The following is a 27,565-nucleotide window of genomic DNA, read 5'->3' as shown; positions in this document are numbered from 1 at the left end:
GTTCAAATGGCTCATCTTGACTATTTCTTATTAATGTTTCTTCTGCCTTCTTTAAATACTTGCCGTCGATACACAGGTGAGTTTCATTAGCCTTCTTGTCAGAACTTGTGAACTCTGGCCGTCGTCCTCAGTAGGCGCCACCAGGTACTGAACTTGCGGGGGTCGAGCAACTTCTCTTCGTTATCAATAATCAATCTATACAACGTTTTGCCTACCAAAAATCGCCATACTTATATAGATGTATATTAGCCAATAATATTATCTTTATACATTATATCTATGGCATAATCGGAATAAAATTTTAATTACTTACTATTTATTTACTAAAATTATTAAGTATTTGGCGGCCTTTGTCCATAGATGTACTTTATTAGTAGTATATCTATGCCTTTGTCCTAAAGTCACTCAGTTGAAATTGTAGGTAGGTAGGTTTGTAGGTTGTCCCTGTAGTTCCGGGACTAGAATAGGGCTACGGTATCCCCTGCCTGTCGTAGGAGGCGACTAAAAGGGGGCTTCCGGGGTTGCGGACGGCAAGAGTGGGAGCTCGAACCGCCCAGCAAGTGACCCCGGGAAGGACGGCGGTATGTGTGGTCGCATACCGTCGTAAACATACATGGTGTGGGAGGAGCGAAAACTGCTCCCCCAGGGTAGAGCCCGTTGGGCATCGCGCTTGGAGGGCTCCGATTGTGTTCCGTTGGAGATCCCGGAGTTCTCCAACAAGCGTTGAGGACGGCCACCGGGGGGGTTTTAGTGCGGTAAAAATCCCACATAACCCGGCGTTGCTCCCACGTCGTCGGGTACCTTTTGAAGGTTTCCCCCTCGAGAAGAAAAAAAAAAAAAAAAAGGTAGGTTTGTAGGCAGGAAACCGATGGTATTTCATGGTAGGTACTTATTGTCCCGAGGTATGTTTGTACAGTCAGCTACATTAGTAGATAAAAAGATTAAGATAAAGTAGAAGCTATATTTGAAGCTAACGATGTTAATCTATTTTTACAGGTATAGGTGTTAAGGTACTTTTGACGCGCTAGTGTATACCTACTTTTGACACATTACGATGTTAATTTAATTATGACTCTATTGGTGTTAACCTATTTATAAACGCTTGGGTGTATACCTATTTTTGAAACCTTCATCTGCTTACCTACTGTACAGCTGACTGTACATCTTCAATCAAAAATGAACATAGATTTTTGAATTGACGTGGACTTTAAATTTCATTTTGACGTTTTATCTGATTTTACACATATTTGCATTTGCGATATATTATTTGTTTTTATTATATAAGTATAAATATTTCAAAAAATTGTAAGTAAATAAAAGGAATTTTCAAAATGGCTTTTGGTTTGAGTGATAGATTCCCATCACCACCACCATACAAAAGAATTTTTGACCCAGGAGCTTATCAAAAAGTTAGTGGACCAATTACACAAATAAATAAAGTTCCATTTCTGTCAAAGGCCCCTAGAACTACGCAACCAGGCAACAAATTATGGACCCACGCAATATATAATACCGATATTAAGGCCAAAATTTTGAATTGTACTGCTCTTAAGTCTAAGGTACCACGATTTCCGTATGAAGCTATGACCGAAGAAGAGTTTGAAAAATTGTTATGTCAGTGTGGAATCCAGAGCACTTGTGAATGCTCTACGAGCGAACATGATGATGAAGAAATTGTATGTCAGGGTAAAATATATAGGCGCTTATTCAAAGGCCCAGCTCCACGAGTAATGTTAGACGTTGAAGAAGGATTTAACACTAATAAGGATACTGATACTCAACCTCCGTTTTATAATGCAAGAGTAAATGAATCAACGGCTTATTATCAAGGATGTAAATGGAGTCAATGGACCTCTAAAAGGTCCAGCAATTTTATGGTTTCGGGACCAGGTCCAGCTGATTATACAATAGAAAATGAACCTACTTACGAAACTATATGTGCTGAAAAAGTTCGTGCTCATAAGCGGAAGACTTCTAAGCAGTTACGTTATATTGAAATGGTTCAGCGGAGAAACATAAGAGAACAACTTCCTGGACCAGGTAGTTATAGTCCAAAGGAACCGAAAGGTACCGATTTAAATTATTTGGGCCCAAAAGCTGAAAGATTCATAACGTCCAAATACGATGAGCGTCCAGGTCCTGCAGATTATTGGGTTAAACGAGATTTCCAACCACCTGAATTTCCTGATCGAGTTTGCCAAGCGAAGTTACCAGATCCAGCTCCTTTTGGAAGTAAAGCTGTCAGATTAAAGCCTAAACGTGAAGAAGGTCCTAGTCCGGCTAGTTATAATTACAAAACAATATCTTGTAAGTTTATGAAATGCTCAAAAGTACCATTTGGAACGTCATCTGTAAGATTTAAATTATCCGAAGACGACCAAGGCGAAGGCGATGAATATGATGATGATGGAATTGCCAATGGAGACACTCAGAGTAAAAGTGAACCTGAAAAAGAAAATTGTTTGTTGCCAACATGGGAATTTAGATCAAACACCATTAGAATGAAACCACTTTTAAAGAAGCTTTATGAACCTAGTCCGGCGGACCTTCCCCAGCGTAATTACAAAATAATGAGATCTTTTCAATTGCAAAGTGCAGCTCCATTTTTTACATCAGATGAGAGATTTCGACCGTGGTATAATTGGATTCCTGTGCATGGCGCTGGTAACACTCCAGGGCCCTGTTATTATTCTTTAGAAAAGCCTAAATGTTTTCCCGCTGTGCACCGAGGCCCGTTGTCACGATCGCCGCGTTTTAAACTAATAATATCACAGACACCATGTCCCAATGAATATAAAGTTGGTGGTGGAATAGAAACTATTTTATCTACTCACAACGAGAGGTTAAAAAGTAATATGGAAAAACAACATAAATTTATTTGGAAACCTAAAAATAAAGGAAATATAATATTAAGTCCTGCAGAGAGAGAAAATGTTATTTTAACAAAATCTATCGAATTGTTGAATGTAATGAAATGAACAGTAATATAAAATAAATTAGGGGGATAAGAAAGACATAACATATACATTTTCGAAAAATATTGAAGTTTTGAGGATTGTTTTTTATTGTTTACTATAAAAATAAACTGCTACTTTCGGATGTTTTAAAATTATTTACAAAAAAAATTTGGATAAAATTGTGTGCATCAAATGAACATCAAAGGTGATCTCCACTTTACATAGGATTATTACATGACGATGATGATAACTTACAACGATATGCGATAAAACCTAAAAGCATACATTTGAATATGAATGATAATTGGTTTATTATCATCTATGCTAATTTAATCTATGTATTGTACAGATTACAGCATTGTCAACTGTCATTGTCAGTTTGTCACTTTTGAGTGACTTTTGTAAATTTAAATTGTTATCACATTTAAAACTCGCGTTGAAGTGTTGCTGTTGACTGATTCAACTGGTTGGTAATCATTTGACCATGGGGATGAAACAATAGTACAAATTTACTTATTAAAAAAATCATATAAACTACTGCCATCTATTATTGGTGGAGATAAAACTTCGGCATGAATTGCTAAATACCTTCACTAGATGGCAATAATAGAAAAGTAAAAAAACTTTCAATAAAAATAGAAAGTTATAAAAATGAGACCATTTGTTTATTATAAATTATTCCTTTTATTTTAAATTATATTATGACAAAATTAGTTATTTTATTTATTTTACATTTTTTTTATCTATTCGATCATCGTACAATTTGCGACTTTATAATCTGTGTCATGTCATCCCATAAAAAGTTTTCAAATGTTTTAAAAGTTTTCGCACCCGCGCGACTCGTAACGATTTTGTGATTGTGTGAACTTATTAAAAACAACTTTGACTGCTTACTGGACTTTGTGATTTCTTGCTCTACGATTCGACCCGGCTTACGTTTTGGATTTCGTTTCTTGCAAATACGACAATACCTGGCTTAGTTATAACGGACGCAGATTACTGATTTTCTATCAGAATGCCCAAGAAATCTGAATTAAAGTGTTACTTTGGATGTGTCGTGGATGGTAAGTAATATTAATATGTTAGATTACAAAACTCTAATAGCTCCACAGACAACTTGGCTAATGGTTTTTAACAATTTAAGTGTTAGAAATATGTTAGAAATGTGAATGCTTCTAAAATTTAATGCACGTATATTTCGTCTGGTATGTAGGTAGTTGTCAACATTTTAAACTATCCAGTGTTTTGATTATTTATATTTTTGTTTTTCAGGGCCACTACATCGACTACCTAAATGGGCGTATCCTCACGAAGAGAGGTTTCACTCATGGAAAGCTGTTTTAAATTTGGTGACTCAAGAAAAAGGCAATGAATACATTTATAACAATGTCCGGTTATGCTACAGGCATTTTGAAAATTGTTATCAGCTACCAAGTCACCGGTTAACTGCAAATGCAATTCCTACTTTGAATTTAAGTAAGGGAAACATTTAATTTTGTTATCATTTCTATGTACTTCTCGAAGCCTCAAAGATAGAGTTCCTTACTCCACATCTAATTCTCCTACTACGCATTTGGCTATTCTTTTTTTTATTAACCCTAAGTTACCACTTGATTAAGGTTTCGTCTGATGTTGATTTTTCTTTATATAATTTGTAAAAAACAAAGAAAAGGAAAAAAAAATCTTCTGAAAAGTTAAAGAATTAAAAGAAGTCTTTTTAAAACTGGCAATGTCTTGCAGTGACCACCTATCATCAGTTTACCTGTCATTTGTTACAAAAAATAAATAAGTTTATATTATTTTGCTTCCAGCATCAAATGTGCAACTTGAAACTGAAGTTCAAGTAGTTTCTGAAGAAGTTCCTTCTACATCCAAGCAAACACTGTCATCATCCCTAGAAGTGATACCGACTACTACGAAATCAGAATCTGCTCCTTCTGCTAAGACTGGTAAGTAAATGTTGAGATAGTTACATTACTTTTTGTTCCTTATATATACTGGTGGAGAGAGACACAGAGAGAAAAACAGTGCTTCGAAATGTCTAAAATTTCCCTTTTTGTGCCTCCCAAATGTTTACATGGCATTGCTATAATTAAATCAACTTTTTAGAGTGGGGCCTCTTTTAACTTTCTGCCCTGGGCCTCATTCAACATGTCTGCCCTGGGCATCCAACCATCTTAGTCCGACTGTTTATATCCTATTAATGTTCTTATTTTTATTTCAGAATTAGTTAAAAGGAAATATCGTAAACAGATTGACCTTATGCGTAAAAGAATTTTGACTTTAAGAAATAAGTGCAAAAGTCAAGCATCAAGAATTCGCATGGCAGAGAAAGTATCCAAATCAAAAAATATTTTGAAATACTTGGAAAAATTACCTGAACCGTCGAGGATATTTACCAAACTCCAAATAAGGAATTTAAAAATAAAGCCAAGGGGAAGAAAGTACAATTTAAAAGAAAAAATACTCTCACTCACTATATTTAAACAAAGCCCGAAGGCATATAACTTACTGCAAAAGCTGTTTGCATTACCGTCAAAGCGGACGCTTCAAAAATTGTTAAACACTTTTGTTGTGAAACCCGGTATTAATGCCCATATACTGGATAATTTAAAAAAATCTGTGGAGAAGCTGCCCACTGAGAAAAGGCTATGTAGTCTAATTTTTGATGAGGTCTCCCTAGCACCGGGCCTTTATTACAATAAAACTTTAAAAGAAATAGTTGGGTTTGAAGATTTCGGATATTTGAAAAAAAAATATATAGCTGATCACGCTTTGGTATTGATGGTCAAAAGTATTAAGGGAAAATTTAAGCAGCCCGTTTGCTTTACGTTTTGCAGAAGCACAACAAAAAAAGAGGATTTAAAAATAATTTTGAAAGAAACTATCAAAGCCATTACAGGTACTGGTTTGAAAATTATATGCACAATTTGTGATCAATCAACAACTAATATGAGTACTATTAACAGTCTGTATGAGGATACAAAAGAAAAATATTTAAGGAAAGGCGAGGAATACAAAAGTTTGGCTTTTGAAATTGATTCCAATAAAATTTTCTCCATTTATGACCCACCACATCTTTTAAAAGGAATGCGCAATAATTTATTAACAAAAAAATTACGATACATAGACAATGGGATCGTTAAGATAGCCAATTGGGAACATTTAAAATTATTTATGGAGAAGGATGTGGAAGAAGATGAATTAAAACTAGTTAGTAAATTAACTGATACACACGTAAATAAAGACAAGATACCAAAGATGAAGGTGAAATACGCAGCTCAAGTATTTAGCCAACAGTTGGCAGCAGCCATGAAATTTTGTACAAGTGAGTTAATAATTAATTACATGTTTTTTTTACATTTAAAAGGCCATATCATCTTATGTGCATAAAAGTGCTAGCAACTGATTGGTGGAATTATATTAGACTATTCTGAGTTACCTTCAGGTGTCGACAATAATAATTATTTGTTTGAAGTAACTTCAGGTCCATTATATAGAAAGTACATCTGCCAATTCCTGACCTATGTTTAAATGCCTAAATTCTTTGTCAATAAATATCTACATACATTTTTTTCTTTTCAGGACATAACATATTGCCAAAGGAATGCAACGACACGGCAGATATATTATATAAGATGGATAACTTATTCGATACATTTAACGGGCATTCTTATAATAACCATAGTAAAAAATATAGGGGTTGTTTAAAAAAGAATTCACCCCATTTCAATTTATGGAATGAGATGCTCCCAATTTTAAAATCGATGGGTTTTGAAAAAAAACAGAGAGATGGTACAGTATGTTACCAGAAAGTACCATCAATAAATAATTTTATAAAAAATATTCAAACATATAAAGAGATGTGGCAGTACATAAATAGAGAATTTAATGTGACAAGTCTCCTTACTAGGAATTTGAATCAAGACCCGCTAGAAAATTTTTTTTGTAAAATAAGAAGTAGTGGGGTACGAAATGTAAACCCCACTTGTGATCAATTCATAAATTTTTATAAAACATTGATAATTAACAACTTATCAACCCCTCATTCTGTAAATGCAAACTGTGAAGATGATGACACTTCATTATTACAAACTTATGAATATTTATTAACTGAAACCATACCTACAGACCAGGAGGAAACCACATGTGAAGATCTTTTACCAATAAATGTATTAATAGAAGATCTTACATCTGCTTCTACCAGTCAAAGCAGAGATTCTTTTATAAATATTGAAAAGAAAAGCTATGTAGCTGGATATATAATAAAAAAAGTAAAAAGTAAAATCTTTAAAAGGTGTCCTGTATGCAACAATTTAATTATTAGTAATAAAACAGATCCAAATTCATTTACATATCATAGAGATTACACAAAGAACGCTCTCCTTTATCCCTCAGACGAGTTTAAACATTTAATAAATGATTTACTTTATATAGTTTCAAGTAGCATACAGGAATCACCGGAATCTCGGTTTTTACCACAAAAAATTGCATTTAATGTAGATCTATTTTGTAATTTTGACAAAATTTTGTCCTGCAATGAACATGGTCAGTCAATAAAGAAATTTGTTATAATGTTATCGATGAACATAATTCTCCACAGTTGGTGTAAAGGGGTTAATAAGATATTAAAAGGAAGACTGGTCACATTCAATGAGAATGATGAGATAAAAAAACAAGCTCATAAATATTATAAAGACCATATAAAATATAAAAACAAATAAACATATAAAATTGCAAATATATTGTTTTTTTTTTGCTCTCTGTATATTTGATCGAATTTGATGTATAAAAATCATGTGGATGTAAAACATCCTCATGATTTTTATGAATAAAATAAAAAAGTAAATAGGAATCAAGGATATTGATTATTTAAAGTTAAACGCCATCTATTGAAGATTATCTGTAAGTTAAAATTAGCGCCATCTAGTGCTGGTGGTGGGTAAAGCTTTCATTTAAAACACGGTGTGGCGTATCTATTCCCTATATTAAGTGTATCATCTATGCATTTGACTTTAAGCGCTTGTACGTTACAAACGTACTGCAATTAGAGAAAATTAAAACTTTATATGAATTGTTAAAATAAAACAAGATGTCTAAATTGTGTGCAATTCATTTAACAAAACATACAGGACCAAAACATAGTGCAACTGTAATATTTTTTCATGGCTCTGGTAAGTTAAGGTTAATTATAAACATTGTGTTATTATAAAGTCACTCCTAGTTGTTAGATAATAAGTGTAATAATGAGAAAAATATATTAAAAAGAATCTGTTTGCCCGAATATAAATTGTAGTCTATTTTTCTGTTAATTGGTAAAGAAATTAATTTATTGAAATGGAGCACATGGCTCCAGAAACACTTGCAATTTAAAAAAAATCACATTTAATAATTTTTTATAATTTATTTTATACTTACCCCTTTATGTGCTAAGTGAGTAAAGCTTAGAATAACATAATTATTATCTGTATGGCCATGGTTCAGTCTACAATAAATTAATTTACTTTTTAGTCTCAATAAACTTAATTTTAGTGAATCGATAGGTAGAAACAATATAGTTTGAGTTAAGTGCCACTACCACATAAATTGCTAGCACGAAGCAGTTCTTGTCTTTTGATGGATGTGTGTGGATCTTGGTTGACCTACAAAATGAGGAGACCGTCTGGTCCTTATGAGTTATGCATCCATGATCGCTTTAGATAGAACCCCTAGAAGCTGGTTACAGATAAATAGCAATGATCACTTATTATCATTATAATAATTTTATATGTTCATGTGTTTCAGGTGCGGCTGGAGACCACATGAGGGAGTGGGTTAGTTTGATGTCCAAGAATTTCAGTTTTCCCCACATTAAAATAGCATATCCCACTGCACCTCTTCAGGCTTACACACCAGCAGGGGGCTTGAAGAGCAATGTATGGTTTGACAGAGCAGACATATCTCCACATGTACCTGAAAAGCTTGATTCCCTAAACATGATAAGAGCAGAGGTACATAACCTAATAAAGCGAGAAAATGAGGCAGGAATTCCGACTAATAGGATTATTTTAGGTAAGTCAATATGTCCAAGTGTTCGTGGCCATGTTTTATGTGTGCTTTTTTGCCTTGGAGGCAGTTCATAGAGTTGGTTAAAATAGAATAGCAGTTGCCAAAAGTCATTTGAAACAGTTTGACAACATCTAATACAATTTGCCCTCCAAAACCCCTCTCATTCTAAGAGGGCCATATATAAACAGGTTGACATGATGATCATGAGTTATAATATTATATTTCTTTATTTATTCTATAAAACTTCAGGTGGATTCTCAATGGGTGGAGCCCTGGCACTACACGCTGCGTACCGCTGGGAGCGTAATGTTGCTGGGGCGTTCGCATTCAGCTCTTTTCTGAATGATAAGTCAGTTGTCTATCAAGAACTTAAAACTACTGCTGACAAGTGTAAGTAAAAAATATGAATAATGAATATTTTAAATAAGATATACAAATTACATACTAATGTCAATGTTTTACAGTAACATTTAATAGAAATGTCGTATTTATTTTCAGTGCCACCCTTATTACAAATTCATGGTGATAGTGATGAACTCGTAGACTTGTCATGGGGGCAAACCACCTTCAATGAGCTAAAAGCTTGTGGCGTACAAGGAGAATTTCACATCATGGAGCGCTTGGGGCATTCTATAAACAAGAGAGGCATGAATATTATTAAGGAGTGGCTGGAAAAGCGTCTGCCAGATTTATAACCTGAACAGTTATAAAGAAGCTGTGTTAATAGATTTAAGATATAAGACAGTTTAGAGTGAGAACTCATAGAGCTTTTATCTCCACCTCCATAAATCTGTATTTCTCTTTGAAGATAACAGTAGCACTATGTTTTACCTATGCCTTCATAGGTTCAGGTGTGCATTTAAAAAAAAAACAGCTATTCCTCGGATGTATGTGGAGGAGGAAGAAAAACGCTCCGTGAGTTGTTGGTATTGTAGTTTTATTATTTGAACAAAGTAAATACCAAAGTAATATTTTCTTTTGTTTTCACTTAGGGATTATATGGTGTATGGGTGATTAAGGTAAACTAGCACTTACCACTTGCAACTGTTGTTTCTGGCATATATTGTCAATGAGTTATTTGTCTAAAACACTGATCTGATATGAGTATTACTTAGTTAAAATTTAAACTGTTGTTTTTAACACTAGCATGACAAAGTATCTATGAGGTACTAATAAAAGTACTGGTATAGGTGCTATCGATAGAGTGAATATAAAATGCGCTGCTTCGATAATTTGTATAATATCGTAAAGGTTGTGAATCTTCATTTTGTTAATTAATAATATATATGTGATTGTGAGGGTCCACAAATATTTTCAAGTGTACGAGTATCTTGGAAAAATGTTATGCTTAATAACATGCCATTGCAAAATGAGTCTGCATTGCATTTTAGTATTTTGCACAATATGTTATGCTGGGCAAACCAATTCGATATAATTGCGCAATAGCAAGCAAACAGGCGAAAACGTACATTTTTCACAATTTGCCCACTAGTAATTATGTACTATTACTTTATGTAAGATGTTATCCTATTAAATTGTATAATTTATAGAATGTTTAAATATACTGTTAAAAATACCTTTCTTATGTTCTTTCCAAAATATTACCTATAAATATAATGCTGCGCAAAAATACTAACTGTATTAAGACATAGACATTAATATAGCGACTATGGTATAATAATTGCAGATAAAAATGCAGTCCATTTGATGTTTAATGACTGATTAATTTTTACTTTACTTTTTTATATAAAAAAGGAGTAGCAGATTAGCATGCAGCCCACCTGATGGTAAGTGGCCACTGCCGCCCCTGGACACCTGTAATCAACCCCAGATAGGATTAGATATTGCTACAGTAGGTCAGCCACAGATGCGCCGCTACCCCTGAGGACTAATATGGAACGCCTCGGAAAGTATGTCTACTAATGTTAAGCAGAACACAGCAGCGCTTAACACTGCTGCTATAGGCAGACATAGGTGTGGCGGTGGTGCCGCCGTAGTCGAACTACAAAGCGTTCTACCACCTTTAAATACATAATGCTTTTGGTAAGATTGTTATCAATGTATTTTATTTTTCCATTTGAAACTCGATTTCCAGAGGGACTGTAGCTGTAAAAATTGTGGTGGTAAATAATTATTAGTCACCACCCTCTTACAATACCATAATATTTTATCAATTTAGCTATGCTACGCCCTGCAGCTTTTATAAGCGTGTAATTTTTAGATTAATATGTATTAATAGGTATGTTTATGCAACGCTAGAGCAATATTTTTTTATAATATTAGCGTCAAATGAGCATGCAGTCCATCTGGTAGTAAAAGTGGCTACCGCCGCCCATGGTTTTCTGTAATCAACATCAGCTAAGCCCTACCTGACGTAGACCACAGATGTATTCTTACCCTCGAGGACTTTGAACGCCTCAGATAAGTGTTTTTCGTTGGTCAAACTCTACAAATTGGAAAACAGCAGCATGGCGGTGGTCCGTCCGAAATCGAACCCCAAATAATATATATTTCATACCTATAAGATGAAAGTTTATTTGAAAGCCAAATTATCCACCGATGTTGAAGCAAGCGCTTTGAGTGTATGACCGTAAATATGTATAATCGATAATTGTTTCGATAACCGACTCTACTGACTAAGAGTTGGAAGCTCGTAATTAATTTTAATACCAAAAAAAAGAAAATGCAGTAAAGCTTATTGTTTCTCCTTTTAAATATAAAAGTAGCTAACATTTTATTGAACCTGATCCATGTATCTAGTCTCCACGTCATATAGACACTAATAATGATATCCTCATAGATAAGGGTACCACGGTCAGAGACGTAATTACCTCCGTATCAATTACAGATAACCAAGGGCAGTAGAGACGGGCTCTTTAAGCATATATTCCAATGTTATCCATACTTAATAGTATCCTAAAAGTTAGGTAATCCTAACTTTTAGGAGTTAGGTTTCCGAGGAAAAAATATCATAAAAAGTGCCCAAGGTGCTTAAAGAAGTTAATACTTCAAACATGAAGGAAACTATTTGTTTTGGCTCTAAAAATTTGATACAGGGACACTTATTCTTCTAATAATCATAACCTACTTCCTACTCACTCTCCAATCCAATGAGAAACCCGTAGACCAAAAATCTATTTAGACTAGTTCTAGAAATACTCTTTTACCGAGAATATACCCGGACGTTCCCGATTATGTAGCAAGCGCCTGATATATTATTACAAACTTGTAGCATAACATCTTTTTTATCTAGATTTGGTTGGTTGCCAGGTAGACAGTATCCTGGCCTAGAGTTCCTCTAATTACGCGTCCCTGTATCGTATGTGGGATTAAATCTGAATATATTCTGGGATAGGGACGATACCTTCGTTGACATTGTACAATTTAACCACCACAGTACAAATACATGCAACTAAAAGGCGTTGCTTAGACTCGCTTGAGGGACAACAATAAAGGTATAGGCGTTGATATCAGTGGCGGACTAAGGTCGTCGGATGCCCGGACGGAAAGTTGAATGGAGGCTCTCAAGTCTAAAAAGTTCATATAAAATTACAGAGTAAAGTCTCATAGACTTATTCGCCGACAAATAAGTATTTCAGTGATGAAGGGTCCGGCAATCTTTTTTTATCAACTGTTTGGGGGCCCCAAAAAGTTAGTTCTCTAGAGTTGATATTTATTTGTTAATTTTCCCAAAAGCATTAGCATATCTAGTCGAAATTTGCTTAAAATGTCGGCTGGTTTAAATTGTATTTCGCCGTAACGTTGAATTGTGATTTCACCCAAATACCGCTGATTCCGTTGTGAACATAGATATTTTATACTAACAGGATAATCTATGGTTGTGAATGCGTGAACTGCATTATTAGTCGGTTAATGGTAAAACTTTTGGTAAGCCTAATTATAACAGCATGCAACAATAAAAAACTCAAAAAAGGCCATGATTCATATAGACTGGTTCGAATTGGATAGGTAGGCATTTGTAGGTGGTTTTCGTCCCAAACGTAACAGTTACGAGTATAGGTATACAATAAAGGTTGTTATAAAATAGTCCTACTTTGTGGTGTCTGATGCTGGCCACCATATCGATGACGTTACAATAAAAAGATATAAACAATAACTTTGTGTCAATAAAATTACACATATAATTACAGAAAACCATAAATTAATAAAAATATGGCACCCAAAAAACCAAAAGATACTACTCTTGATGAGAATTATTGGCGTACCTGTATTGAGGAGGCGCCGTTAAATGAAGAAATATGGAATGTGAAAGTTATTCTTATAGAAGCGGCCGGTAGTGACCAAGATCGTATTTATTTAAATAAGTTTGAAATATTCGCAGCGGAAGAGAGAAGATTTGTGATAAAGAATATATGTAAGACAGAAACGATATTCATGGTGAATCAACTTGGCGGAGAAAAAAAAGTTAAAGACGACAACCTGCGCGTTTTTGAAGAAGGTCAAGCATTTTTAAAAGACAAGAAAGAAATACCTCCGGATATACTGGCACTTATTATCAAACACCTAATCCTAAAAATGAAAGATGAATACCTTTTTATTAAACATCAGAAATTAGAAGTTAGGGAGGGTATGAGAAAAGAATCAGCCACGATGATTAATAGAGCAGAAGTTAGAGGCACGGTCAATGTTAAGCCGCCAGAAGAGGAAAAGCCACCAGCCCCACCACCACCACCAAAAGATAAGAACAAGAAAGATCAATCGGAACCAATACAAGAAACGCCAGAACTTTCTGAAGGAAAGAAATATAATACCATGTTACGCGTAAGGGGAGAAGAATGGAGGGATAAGATTTATGTAGATGATTTTCCAATTGATGGACCTAACCTGTACGTAGCCATAACAGGCTTCGTTGAGCCTTTCTTAGCGGGATGTTTAATACGTATTGGTGTACCTTTGACAGCTGTAGTTCAAATTCGTATAGATCCAACTACAATTAAGGTACCGTCCAGTTTATTTAGAACAAGTAAAAGAGGCCAGAGCCAAACCGAAATATTAACTGCGAAAAGTCAAAAATTTTGGGAAGACTTACAACAACTACGCATAAATAACAATACGTGTGATGATTACAAAAACACGGCTTTTATAATATTTTCACCTCCTTATTGGGAAACAGACAGTTTATCAGGGAGTCCCGAAAACATATATGACGAAATGTGTTATCTTATGTATGATATTCAAGATTTAACTAGACAACATAATCATTTTTTGGATAATATGGATGTAATAGACATACCACAAGAGATGGGAGATGTACACAGTCAAAATATTTATAATCAACATATGGCGGGGCTACCATTAGAATGCGTGACCATATACTCTATTCTAGATAGTATTCTCCAAGCAGTCAGCACCATTCAGCAGATGGAAGAGAATAGTAGTAAAACTTCCTTATCAACAGCCCTGACAATAAATCAAACTCGTCAAAGCTTCAAAGATGAAGACAAGTTTCAAAAAGCGGAAACGTTAGTAAAGGAAGTTTTTAAAACTCTTTGTAATGCTGACTCTAACAAAAAAAATTACCGTGTTACTTACGGCGAAGAATATGAAACTCACAAAGACCCAATAGTAATAAATTATGGCGATTTAGCAAAATACACTATTTTCCAGTTAGGCAACATAAACATGAATAATATAATTGGGTCCATGTTATATGGTATACCGATATTTAAGTTATGGCAAAATCAAAATCGACAAAGTGGAGAGTTAGAAGCTAAAATAAACTTTCACGTTAATGTTCTTTTATCCTGTTTTGACAGAAAGGACGTAGAAACTATGGAACTTAACAGGCTTATACATATTCTGGCTTGTAGGAAAATGTACAATAACCGCAGTTCGTTAAAACTGCCACATTTGCAACCGTCATCATTGTCTGAATTTAAAAAAGTGTATCTGAAACGTACCGTCCTTGCTGAGCCACTTCCAGCGTATTCACCTTTATATCGATCTTGGAGTTCTATAACTACCCCATTTACTTCCCTGGTCAAAAACGACAATAAATCGAATGATAGTGATGGAAATTCTGAAAGTTGTCGAATTAAATTTTTATTCGATTGCCCTGATATTAGTGAATTAGTGTCTGCTGCCGAGATAGCGTCTGATAAGCCTATAAGTCATATGATTGATGACTTTGAGTTTTTTGAGGAATACTATGACGTAAGTGCCTTTCAAACAATGGCTCATGCTTTTAATTCATTTAATTGTGTTGATTATAAATACTGTGAGGTAACGGATTGTTTGATACTGATGTTTTATAATAGTCACGATAAGGACGGTGTGGCTCGTGAAGAATGGCGGTGTCATCTTCCTACACCATTATGTTTGCAAGATTTTTTCGATTTCATTTTAGAAGAGCATTACGATTGGATTAAAAAAGAGGAGGATCTTTATACAGAAAATACAATTCAGAGAGTACAATCCGAATATAAAAATTGTTTTAATCATTTTGCTGAAAGAACTTGTCTCGAAAACACAGAAGTAAGTATGGATCTACTTATGGAAGGTTCTCTTAAATATGAAGAAATGGCTAATGTAGAAGAAGCAAGCCCAGAATCCGACGAAATGAAGACTAAAACCGCGACTATATCGCCTTCTTCTGTCACTACAGACATGGCTTCAAAGAGTAGTAAGAAAACAAAATCGCAAGTTTCTTCACCTAAAACTTTAAAGCAAACATTCATAGACGATGTCTCAAGTAGCACCGTTAACATGCTCAGGAAACCTTTCTCTGGTTATAATTTAAGTGACCGAAGAGTAGAAATATTTGGAAAAAATTCATGTTTTTTCTCAAAAGATGGAACTAGTGTTTTAACAAAATATACAATTATGATACCGGGAAATGCCGAGTATATCATATTAAGAGTTGCACCAGGTAATAATAACATTGAATTTTGGATGCATAAAGCTTTAGGTGACGTCGAGACTCACATTCTCGACACATGTGAATCATTCCGGATAAGCAGCAAAAATAATCTGATGATTTATATTAAAAAACAATCATATATGGTACCTCTGCCCACAGTAGAAGTATCCTTTACTCGTCCAGTAGTTGAAAAGGACAAACCTACCAAGTCATCGCCCCATTACTTTAGTTCATCAAAACTTCAAATAATGGAAACTAAATCATTTTATTCATTGAACGTAACTTGGCCGAATGGACTTATAACAGAAACCGTGCATGAAGATAATTCTGCTAATATTTCTCATATCAAACAACACTATATTGCACCATTGACTAATTCAGACGAAGATATGCGATGCATCAGTTTGAATGGTGAAGTAATTATTTTCAAAAAGTCTGGTCTCATAGAAACACTTCGGCCAAACGGTTCCTATATTAAGATTACGAAATGTGAAAAAAGGATCAATCCAGCTACGTTACTTGAAGACTTGCATAGCGACACTAGTTCTGATAAAAGCAAGAAAGGAAAAGGGAAAGAAAAAAGTAAACCTAGCAAAGCTTCTTCAAAATCATCTAAAAATGTAATTGATAATGATGAAAAAATATCTGATATTAAAGCACCTGAATATGAGCTTTTTATTGACGAGTTTGAAACAATAGAAGCGGATGGCTTAAAACAAAAATGGGTTAATGATACACCTATAGATACGAAGAAGCTACTTATACGAACTGCTACCGATTATTGTTCTGGCGAGGTATTTTCGAGGCGTATGGATGGTACAAGTATATTATTAAATAAAGATGGGATTCAAATTGTAACTTTTCCTGATAATACGAGAATTATTACAACATTTATAGTCGAAGAAACTGAAATTTACCCAGAATGGACAAACGAGGAAATAGATTATTTTACAATGTTCGATTCTGATATTGTAGAAAATGGGACCTTAAAATCAAAGAGTTCGTCATCGCAACGTAGTTATGTAGAAACTTATAGGCAAAGTAACAGTGTGCCAAGTTTGGAAGAGGTAGAGGCCCCTGCTGAAATTAAACCAAAAGAACGTAAGGATGGTTACATTTCTATTCAAATTATTTTTATAATTGAGCATAAAAATTTTGCTACTGTGACTCTTAATAAAGCAGATGGAAAAATTACTGTAACGTCCCCTAATGATGTTAGCGTTACACTGAGTCCGGAAAACGATTACAATTTTACATTGGACAATTTAACAAAGGCAGAATTTAATGGCCAAGATCTGAATATAACCTATAAAGCATGTCTACAATGTGAAGCTTATACAACTTGTAAGGTTAAAATCAAATACGACGAAATACCAAGTGCAACAAACTTCCACAAGTGTTGGCTTAGGATGGAAGATTCTTTTAATAAGAATATTTCAGTTAACGACGAAGGAAGTATTAATATAATTGAAGATTGTGTTTCCGATGAAGTACCGTTTGAAGAAGACAGTAATATAGACAAGGTTGAACGTAAAGGTCGTAAAGTAAAATCTGAAACTTCTTTGGGAAAATGTAGGGAAGTATATGATGCAAAGGCTATGAGATTTTTTATATTGCGCAGGTAAGATCCATGTTTTGGTTTTTCTATAATTTAGTACACATAAATTGTTTGAAAATCGCTTGTTATTTCAGAGAGCTTACCTGTTCAGAACTAGTACATCGAGCCTTGGTGGATTTATACAAACAGAACTGTCGTTGGCAACCTTGGTGCTCTATCAACCAATACGACACATTTGGTGACAATCGTAGCATTTTATCCATACTCACTCCAGTACATCTCACTGAAACTGAGGTTAAAATATTATTTACTATGTAGAATTATAGATTCATATCCAACTTTACAGATCTAAAAGGGGAAGGGGCGGTCAGAATGTATGAAATGTGGATAAGTCAACAAAATAAAAAGGTCACCGAATCACAGGCGAACTTTTTACACTTTGGGCCTCTATTAGTCCGCCACTGGCTACAGCCCCTAGGTTTCCATAAGAGGGGCTCGTGAAAATAAAAAGAAATAACAATGAGTCATCAACTTTTTCAAATAGTATTTTTTACACTTTTACCAACAATGCATTATCTTATTTAATAAGTACATTTTTTCTTTTAATTATTTTATTTCTCGACAATAAATTTTTGAAAGGCCATACGATAAAATATTACACATTTTATTCGGAGAATAATCAGGGTCTGCGCTCCATCGTTGTCTCAGAGCCTCGAGACCTCCAAATGTGGCTCTGTGAACAGCAGTTGCCGATTGCATGCAGGTGGACTACAAGTGCACGTCAATTAACTTCTTCAGTAATGCAAAAAGTATATACTAGTAGTAGTTCAGTTATTTTATGCGATTGCTTATTTTATAGAAATGGTTAATGGAATCCCAGTTTGCTGATAAGCCCAAGTACCTCACTTACAAAGATCTTAAAGAGGATACTGGCAAAGGTTTCTACCACTGGATGCGACCATCTGGAAGATTTAAGCCGACGTACAGGAAACCGGAGAACGTTGTGCCAGATAGACTGCCCAGAGCTTTCGTGTTAAGGTTTTCCGTCTATATTTTTAATATATGAGTTGAAGGTGGGAGAATTCTTTGTGGGTCGACTTCCACGGTACCACCGTTTCAACTGAAGGTTTTAAGGGTTTGGTAGGAAAGATATACTTTTCAGAGGCGATTCTATATCTTGAATGCAGGAACCATTCTTATCTTATCAGGGGTTGATTACAGATGTCTTTTTTTTTTTTTTTATAATATAAGAGTAGCAGACGAGCATGCAGTCCACCTGATGGTAAGTGGCTACTGCCGCCCATGGACATCTGTAATCAACCCCAGATAGGATTAGATATTCCTACCTGATGTCGGCCACAGATGCGCCGCTACCCCTGAGGACTAAGCTGGAACGCCTCGGAAAAGTCTGTCTCCCTTACCACACCCTTCAAACCGGAACACAGCAACGCCTAACACTGCTGTTATTAGGTAGAAATAGGTGTGCCGGTGGTGCCGCCGGAGTCGAACCACAAAGGGTTCTACCACCTTCAAAACAGATGTCTGTAGGCCAGTAGTAGTAGCCACGTACCGTCGGGTGGACTGTATGCACATTTAATAACTGTATGTAAAATACATTTAAGTAATATTATGATTATCTTTGTGGGAAGCAGATTTTTTTGTCACATCTACGCTCCATGTGAACTCGTGGAATGATGACTTAAGTCCTGGTTATACATTTTCAAAAGCAATGGAAGATATCGTTAAGAATTATTCCACTTTACCTATTATCAAAATTTAATCATTTGGTCTTACCTTACACATATATCTGGATTCTTACCGCACTAAAACCGCCCCCGGTGAGCGTCTTCGGACGCTGCGTTGAGGACTCCGGGATCTCGAAAAGAACGCAACCAGAGTCCTCTAAGCGTGTTGTCCCGTCGGGCTCTACCCTGATGAGCATAAAACTCAATATTTTTCAAGAAGATAACGGGGTTTTCAACAACTCATGTTCGCCAACGAATTACGCTTGATGTTAATAATAATCCTGTGTATGAAATGAAATGTTTTGACTTCCTACCAAATATCGAAATTTTACTATTTTGGCCAATCTACTTAAAAGATCGAAGATTGAATTTTAACAATATCGTTTCCGTGCGAAAATTCAAAATTATAAATTAAATGTCGTTTTGGTTAAATCAAATTTCTGGTAGGTAGGTAGGTAAGTACACTATTACGACTTCATAAAGAATTTGAAAAAAATTTCACCGTTATACCCCAATAGTCGTTCCACAGAAACCTAGAGCAACAATGGGGTGATTCTAAACGACAAAAACTGAAAGGTGCGAAGGAGCTCCTAAAAGCCATACTGCGCTACCGTCGCCTCATGGAGGCCGACAGCGACACCATCTTGTACGTGCCCATACGAGATCTCCGTCCAGAGGACGAACGCAAAATAGATGACATTATACAAGCAATTGCTAATAGGTAGGTTCTATGCTTATATTGCTTGAGATTTTGTAAGATAGCTGAACACGGGTCTTTGGGTTGGGTCTGGTGTGCCAACTCCAGATTGGTAGACTTTCGACTAGATTAAGGCTTAATCACAACTTCGAATCAGTCGTACTTAGGTAGGTAGGCACTTGTGGTTAGTATTCTGGAAATCTGGACACCCTTAGAACGGGGCGTATTTCTAACCACTTCCATAATTGCCGAAGTCTAAAACCTACTTCATTTTTCTCTCTAACATCGCTCATAGATTGAAAGCAATACTTAAAGATTTAACGAGTTACGTATGAACTTATCCAAAAAATATTTTAAAATACCTAACATAAAATAAAAAAGGAAATACACAGCGATACAGCAAAAAGTACCTACCGTCTTACTTAACGAATTGAACCAACAATCAGTGTTAATATTCGTACCTAAGCCAGGTCTTAGAAAATGATTCTAATTTATAATCTAATATGTATTACCTATAACATTTTTTTTTATAAATTAGAACTTACGAAGATTTGAAATATCGACTGGCTGAAGATGTGCAAAAAAGAGCAAAACCCACTATTACCACCAAGCCGCTCAGTCGCTCTGAAGATTTGTCCTTAGAAGGAGAATCAGAAGGTGACATTCAATTACTTATCTATATTACATTTAAAATCCGTTTTTAGTTCGAACGCGTTTTCCCTAGTAAAACTAGTTATTACTCGCTCCGGAAAAACTCAAACCTAGTTAGAGCTACCTAGTTTTACCTGATATTCAAATTTCGGAATTACTTAATTCTAGTTTTAAAGAAAGGCTATTACTAAATGTAATAACTAAGGAAAGCGCGTTCTAACTAAAAACGAGTTTTAACTGTAACATCTACTATACCTACATATAGGTACTTACTTAAAGTTAGCTCATATTCCTAACTGGCACAAATCTGTAGATAAAGTATCGAATTAAAATCTGTCAAAATAAGTAGTAACTTATAATTATTTAAAACAAACTACTAATTTTATGTGATAAAATGCTTTAACATTTTGCACTCTGGTAAGCGCCACCCTCGTGAGTCTCGTCTTATCATTTAGATTAAAGGAATGTAGAGGTAAAGAGAATCTCTGTCTACCTACACACCCAAAAATGTCCGTCGAAACTTTCGACTCGAAAGTCCTTAAATTAAATATTTGTAGATAATCTTGTAGATAAACTTATTTACCTACAAATATTCTTCGCGCTAATAAGTTGAGGTCCTGTATACAATATACTGCAGTTCTATTAAGACCTACCTACACGAGTTAATTAATATTTTTTTCAACTCCGCACACCTCACTATGCCTACAACGGCAAAGTTCATTTCTTACTCCTGCTATACATTCTTCCTTTTTGGAGATTTTTACCTGTAACTTACTGCTTAGGTACAGTTGGACACTTAACAGATTCCACATTGGAGACCGTCACTTATCTCTACACCACTATTTAGATTATTTTTCCTGTCGTGTACCTAAGTCACTCGCAGGAAGTGGAGAAATAGAACCAGCATAACTTACGCATGCGGACGTGATGTGCTCGCGTGACAAGAAAGGGATTCTAAGATTTTCTTTTTTGAGAATAATACTTTCGTTTTAGAAATAATCCACCATGACATATATTGTACGATAGTAAAATGGATGATATGATGATAGAAAAATAAAGGTAAAATCTGCCTATGTGTTTAAGCTGCACAGGAAACGGCGCGTCGCCGCAAGGTTATTCCGTGGTTGTTACACCGCAACAGTAGGTCCATACGGTTGCAGATTATTAGTTAAAATTGCCATAATTAATATAAACCCCTCTCAACCTCACACTGGAACTCACCGTATGGCGTATAATGTTTATAGAACGTAAACACTTGTATAAAACGCCAGAGCCACAATATAAAAAGTAGGTACAGAAGTCAATCTCATGAAGTACCTACCTCATAGCTTATACCTACGTTCGGCGGTCACGCTAGGGTTGTAACCTTAAGCCTATGCACCCACACTCCATATCCAAAGGTACATAGGAAAAAAACTTATTCTACAATATTAAAACAAAGCAATAAACATAGTTTTAAAATACAAATAGTTTACACAACAAAAACAAAAGACACAACATTTTGCATTTTACAATATTCACAATGGAAAATCCCTAATTACTTCTAAACGGATTAACATAATTACACGATTCCATTTGCAAAATAGGACAATCTTATTTAAATCGAGTTTAGATAGCCACTTTACAACATATTCATACCATGGTCACCAAAACAATCAACTCCTAGTGGTTCAGTTCAACAATAAATACCGAATTTCCTCTCTGAAAGAATTGGTAGCTTAAAAAACGACAATTCACAGGTTAATGTTGAATTTAACCGTCCATTGAACAATATTAAACAACACTAATTTCTTTTTTGTTGGTTCATTTTTGCACAAAACAGTTAACTGACACGTGTCACAAGCGGACCGACAGTCGCGCACGTATTCGACTGAATCCGACCGAGATAACGTGTCGGTGAGCAATGTCTATGTGTGCTTTGCTCGGACATGCTTTGTATGAAGATTGACTTCTGTAGGTACCTTTTTATTTTGTGTCAGAGCGACAACGCTCCGACCATAGTAAAGAAAGAGTAGTAGGTTAGTTAAGGCCTCTCGGCGAGATAATTACCTATTCTTCCTCTCGTGATGCATAGGGTTTGCACTTTTATTTTTAGTAATTTATTTATGAAATATATTTCATATTTACTCACCTTTTAAACCTTCCCTGGACTTCCACAATTATTCTAAACTAGAATTAGCCAAATCGATCCAGCCGTTCTCGAGTTTTAGCGAGCAAGATTATTTTCGTATTACAGCACTAGGGTTTAAATACCGTAGTATAATGAAATGTTGTACCAATTCATAAATGGGTTGTGAATAAAATACACCTTAAATATAAAATACATATTTAAATAATTATAAATTGGGAACAGAAAAAAAATCTTCGATTCCTGAAAGTGCGGAACGCTTTATTGTTCGCGGTTAAAGTAAAATAGATTCTCATCCTTGTATACAATTTACGCAAAAAAGCTTTTACGGAAACATGGGCAGGGCATTAAAAATAAATTAAGCTTAAATAGCTTTTTTTTTTAAGTACTGAGCAAGCATTATTGCGATACTACTAATATCGCAATAAACCTATCTAAACACCTTGTATTACCTTGTATTGCTGTCGTGTAACACATATAGTAAATATATAATATAACTTGTACGAAGTAAACACACCCATAATCGCAACAATTACATATCTGTGAACTCAAATCGTAAATTCAGAAAACGGAATGCGCGCGATCATACGCGTGGTGCAGCCCGGGCCCCGTACTGAGGCAACTCTCGGCCACTCTCCTATTTTGATTGTGTGCGTAAAAAGTGCGTGCTTACATGGCGTCCGCTACTTACGCACACATTCAAACCGGCGGAGGCCGAATTGTATGAAGCTGTGCTACTACTCTTTCTTTACTGTGCTCCGACGCCGCGCCGTCGCATCGCCTCCGCAGGTCCTTGAAATCATTGACTCTGGCATTATTTATGAGCAATTATGCGAATAAGCGTAGTGTTTTACTTATGACAGTCTTTTATTAGTGTTAATGACGCTATATTACTATATTTAATAAGAAATACCCGACGAATTGGTCGTGATGGAGGAGAAGCGTGCCAGCGTGGTGAAGGAGGTGGAGGCGGTGGTGGAAATCAGCCCCAATCTCAAGCGGTACTGGCGCCGACGCGCTGAAGAGTATAAGGAGGAACAGTTTTACAAGTGCGTTTGTATAGCTTTAATTATAATCCCGCCGCTGTAACAAGTAGTCTGTCAGGAATGCGTTCCCTTAGCGGCCAAACTATTATAAGGACAGGCATGTACAAATAAACGACCTATTTAGGTACTTAGTCTGTATTAGGTACAATAAATTGGTGAAAAAAGGTCGTAAACATTTTTCAAACTGGATTGATAAGGGTAATTCTATTTCTGAAATAAAATATCTGGGGGCGCAAAATTCGAATCGTTAACTGTGTTCATGATCGTATTGACTTTACGTTTCTGCTTATTTATTCGATTTGGTCGACTTGTGCTTGATTGTTTACTGAACCGGTAATACGCAGAGGACTTTGGGTTCATTATGTCACTGATATATGGGATATTTAGATCACGTCTACCTGTTTCTGTCTATGTTTCAAGGAATCCTAACGGAAGGCTATGTGTAAAAAGCGTTTGAAAGGTGGTAGAGCCAGTACTGTCCGCTCGATTCTATTCTTAGGTGAGGCAACTGAGAACGGCTTTAGGTAGAACCTCTGTTTTATATGGAGTTTACCCGTTCAGTGCCAACGACTCTCCTTGCGAGTCGATATAAATTTCGTTCATGTGCTGGCGATACGCCGGGCGAGTCCAATATAATACAGGTATGTAAATATAGGCGGTACTACAGAAGGAATTAATGAAATCGCATTGGCATTGAACGTGTTAATTACAGATGTTCATGGATAACAGTGAACACTCATGGAAATCAGGGAAGTTGCATTCTTGTTTTCTACGTCAGTCCTAAGGATTAAGGTGCACGTTTCACATATGTATAGGTATCTATCTATTTAACTAAGATGGCCGGCATCCACATCCCCGCCAAAATGCATGACCTACTTCACGCTACAAATAGATATGGCGGTGGTACCTCCCCGGTCGAAACAAACTAAGCATTTCAACCACATTTCAACTTATTTAGCATTTTACAAATAAGCTAATTTTAAACTGCTATAATACTTAAATCTGTCTACGATTTGCAACAAGGTATAGGCGACATGACCGCATTCTAATTTCTATGCTGAATTACTGTGAAATGCGAATACTGAATTTAAAGGTAAGTATCCTCTCTTGATTGACTCTAGCAGCACCACCGTCACACCTATTTCTGAATAATAACAACAGCGTGGAGACATACTTCTCCAAGGCATTCCAGCTTAGTCCTCATGGGTGGCTTTTGTGGCCGACCTCAGGTAGGAATCCAATTTTATCGGGGGTTGATCCATGGGCGGCACTACTGCCGGTAGTGGGTAGCCACTTGATGGCAAGTGGCTACCCACTTGCCATCAAGTGGACTGCATATAGGTGTTATAAAAAAGCTTTCGTACTTATCTAACAGACATCTTTTCCGATCCACCCATCCAGATACCTTCTCAGAGAGGGTAGTGTGCCTCCTTACTTCCGTAACGTGCTCGGAGGTGCCATCTGGTGGGAGATGAACAATATCACCGACGAAGCTGCCACTAAAGCGGAGCGGAGGAAAATGAAGTGTGTTTGCGAAGAGCAGGAGGATACCACCGCATGATGTCACGGAACCCCCTGAAGCTATATAATGATTTTTATTATATACTTGAAATGTTGAAATAAATGATTTGCTGTTATATATCTACTTAATACCTAATTTGGTAGGTATTATACCTTTTTTGTGTACTACGGGGAAAACTTCAAAAGTTAGGTAGGTACCCGACGACGTGGGAGCAACGCCGGGTTATGTGGGATTTTACCACAATAAACTCGCCCTGAGGACGGCCACTCCTCAACGCTTGTTGGAGAACTCCGCGATCTCCGATGGAATACAACCGGAGTCCTCCAAGCGCGATGCCCAGATCGGGCTCTGCCCTGGGGGAACATTTTTCACTCCTCCCACACATTATCACAGCCAACGCTATTTGTATATCCCTGTTTTCATGTTCTAAGCAAAAAAAAGATTTTAATTTAGTGTTTAATACGTAACCGTAACTGTTATGTATCTCAATCAAAGCATTTGACTCAAATCAGGCTCACTCAGTCAGTCATCACACACTCGCGAGCGAGTATAACACTTGAGTTGAAGAAGATCTTATATCCGGAATCGTTTGAACCTATGAACTCAACCATGTGACGCGGATATAAAGATATAATTCAAAACCGTCGGAGTTGATGAGTGATTAGCTCTTTGGTGAAGATATGTATCTTTTATATCACTCACTCGCGAGCTACGCAATTCTAGGTCGCACAAATATAGTAGGTATACTTTTGAAGCACCAGAGATCGCTTTTTGTATAGATGAGACCAGTCATTGCTGTGGTACAATTAAGGCGTTAGTACGACTTAAGCAGCCTCCCCTACTTACCTTCTTAGCTATTATAAAGAATGATTACCTACCTACATTTAAATTTATCTAGGCACTAACCTATCTACGAGTAGTAGGTCTATACCTACGTACGTAGGTATATCGTACCTTTAGGAAATTAAGCAAAACATGTTCCTAGGTACCTACAAATTAGTGATAAATGCATAAATAACTATTGGGTATCTTTAGCTTAATGAGGCTTAAAGTTTTCAATACCCTTTTCAAAATCGTAATCGTAATCGTTTCAAAATCTTAGGTAGTTGTTATTCCTCCTATCCGTAGCTTTATCTTAACAAATCGTTTAATAGTACTATAGTAGATTATAGGTATAAGTACCTAGGTTCCCACATGCGTATCCTATGAGGCAGGTAATTAAATATTTTTTAACTGGATGGTACCCTTCGGGGTTCGACTCCGGGAGCATCACCCCTACATCTATTTCTCCCTAATAACAGAAGGATTAAGCGCTTCTGTGTTCTTGTTTGAACGATGCGGTAGGGGAGACATACGAGTAGGTACTTTACCGAGACGTCCCTACTTAGTCCTCAATGCTAGCAACACATCTGTGGCCGATCATAGGTACCTTAGATCATATGTCTTATTTGCGATTCATTACACATTTCCGTGGGAGGCAGTAGGTACCTAACCACTTAGGCCCCATCAGGTGGACTGCATATTCGTTTGTCAGTTCCATAACATAAAAAAAACTAAAAAAGAAGGTAGTACCTGAGAATAGTTATGTTAGTCAACCTACATGTTTCGTAGTGTGATAAACACGCCGTTCTCTAATGGATTAGGTACCCACGTGCAAAATGATATGAAATGAATATCTGTCCAGCACCTTTTGTTATTAAACTTAATAGATAATGGATCCCCATTACCTGGCCGGATAGTGTTTCATGTCGCGACAACAAGATAATACGTCTGGAGTTGTTGTCCACGAGGCGGATAATTATATCTTATGAGTAGGTTTGTACCTACATAGCTAAGTTTGTGTACCAACTAGGTACCTATATCTATGTAAGTGCGCCCACACAGGTAGGAAGGTATTCGCAAACCATCGAACTATTTTTTTACATAGTGCTAAAGCTCTGACGTAGGTTACCTACTATACTCTTTGGCTCTGACTTTTAAAAAGTATTTCGGCACACTTATTTCTAGCCGGACACGGTTCTTGCATTTCGGTGGACAGTTGTGAAATATATATTCCTAACTCAGGCCAGTAGGTCAATTAGAACAGTGCTATTTAAAACTAGCATCGGCGACATTTAGGTACCTTTTGCCCCAGTAAAAACTGTTGGTCCAATATTCTCGGACATTCTTCAGCCGATTATATTTTGTGATTGTGTGTTATTGTGTGATTAGTGTGTACAACTGACACGTGATAAGTCCTTAGAAGCGGCAACGCATCTGTGATCGACTTTAGGTAGGATTTATATTCTTTACAGAATGTTTTATTTATTTACGCATTTTTTTTTTATAATATA

General features: G+C 36.0%; 3 protein-coding genes across 5 annotated transcripts; all 3 read left to right on the top strand.

Moving 5' to 3' along the window:
- Positions 1–1,195: 1,195 nt before the first annotated feature.
- On the top strand, positions 1,196–3,309 carry LOC140743565 (uncharacterized). The gene has a single exon (XM_073074951.1). The coding sequence runs from the start codon at positions 1,332–1,334 to the stop codon at positions 2,976–2,978; it is 1,647 nt and encodes a 548-aa protein (XP_072931052.1). The 5' UTR covers positions 1,196–1,331; the 3' UTR covers positions 2,979–3,309.
- Positions 3,310–3,349: 40 nt separating this feature from the next.
- On the top strand, positions 3,350–10,581 carry LOC140743566 (lysophospholipase-like protein 1). 3 transcript variants are annotated; one of them, XM_073074953.1, is made up of 5 exons: positions 3,350–3,440; positions 7,972–8,131; positions 8,742–9,008; positions 9,255–9,395; positions 9,504–10,581. In XM_073074953.1, exons 2-5 carry the CDS (start codon positions 8,050–8,052, stop codon positions 9,698–9,700), a joined length of 687 nt encoding a protein of 228 aa, XP_072931054.1. In that variant the 5' UTR covers positions 3,350–3,440; positions 7,972–8,049; the 3' UTR covers positions 9,701–10,581. The 3 variants fall into 3 exon arrangements, with proteins under 3 accessions (XP_072931054.1, XP_072931056.1, XP_072931055.1); XM_073074955.1 differs by lacking the exon at positions 7,972–8,131 and having other exon boundaries at positions 3,350–3,423; XM_073074954.1 differs by lacking the exon at positions 3,350–3,440 and having other exon boundaries at positions 7,970–8,131.
- A 2,541-nt stretch (positions 10,582–13,122) lies between these two features.
- LOC140743562 (uncharacterized) lies at positions 13,123–25,347 on the top strand. Its single transcript, XM_073074949.1, has 7 exons — positions 13,123–17,506; positions 17,578–17,737; positions 18,303–18,481; positions 19,718–19,909; positions 20,424–20,542; positions 23,572–23,713; positions 25,112–25,347. The coding sequence occupies exons 1-7, from the start codon at positions 13,179–13,181 to the stop codon at positions 25,269–25,271; spliced, it is 5,280 nt and encodes a 1,759-aa protein (XP_072931050.1). The 5' UTR covers positions 13,123–13,178; the 3' UTR covers positions 25,272–25,347.
- Positions 25,348–27,565: the final 2,218 nt, after the last annotated feature.

The sequence above is a fragment of the Epargyreus clarus genome, unplaced genomic scaffold (assembly GCF_041222505.1).
Source record: "Epargyreus clarus isolate Ecla_fem2 unplaced genomic scaffold, WU_Ecla_fem_2.2 ptg000007l, whole genome shotgun sequence".
Lineage (NCBI taxonomy): Eukaryota > Metazoa > Arthropoda > Insecta > Lepidoptera > Hesperiidae > Epargyreus > Epargyreus clarus.
Note: the sequence above shows the minus strand (reverse complement) of the source record. Positions and strands in the feature narration are given on the sequence as shown.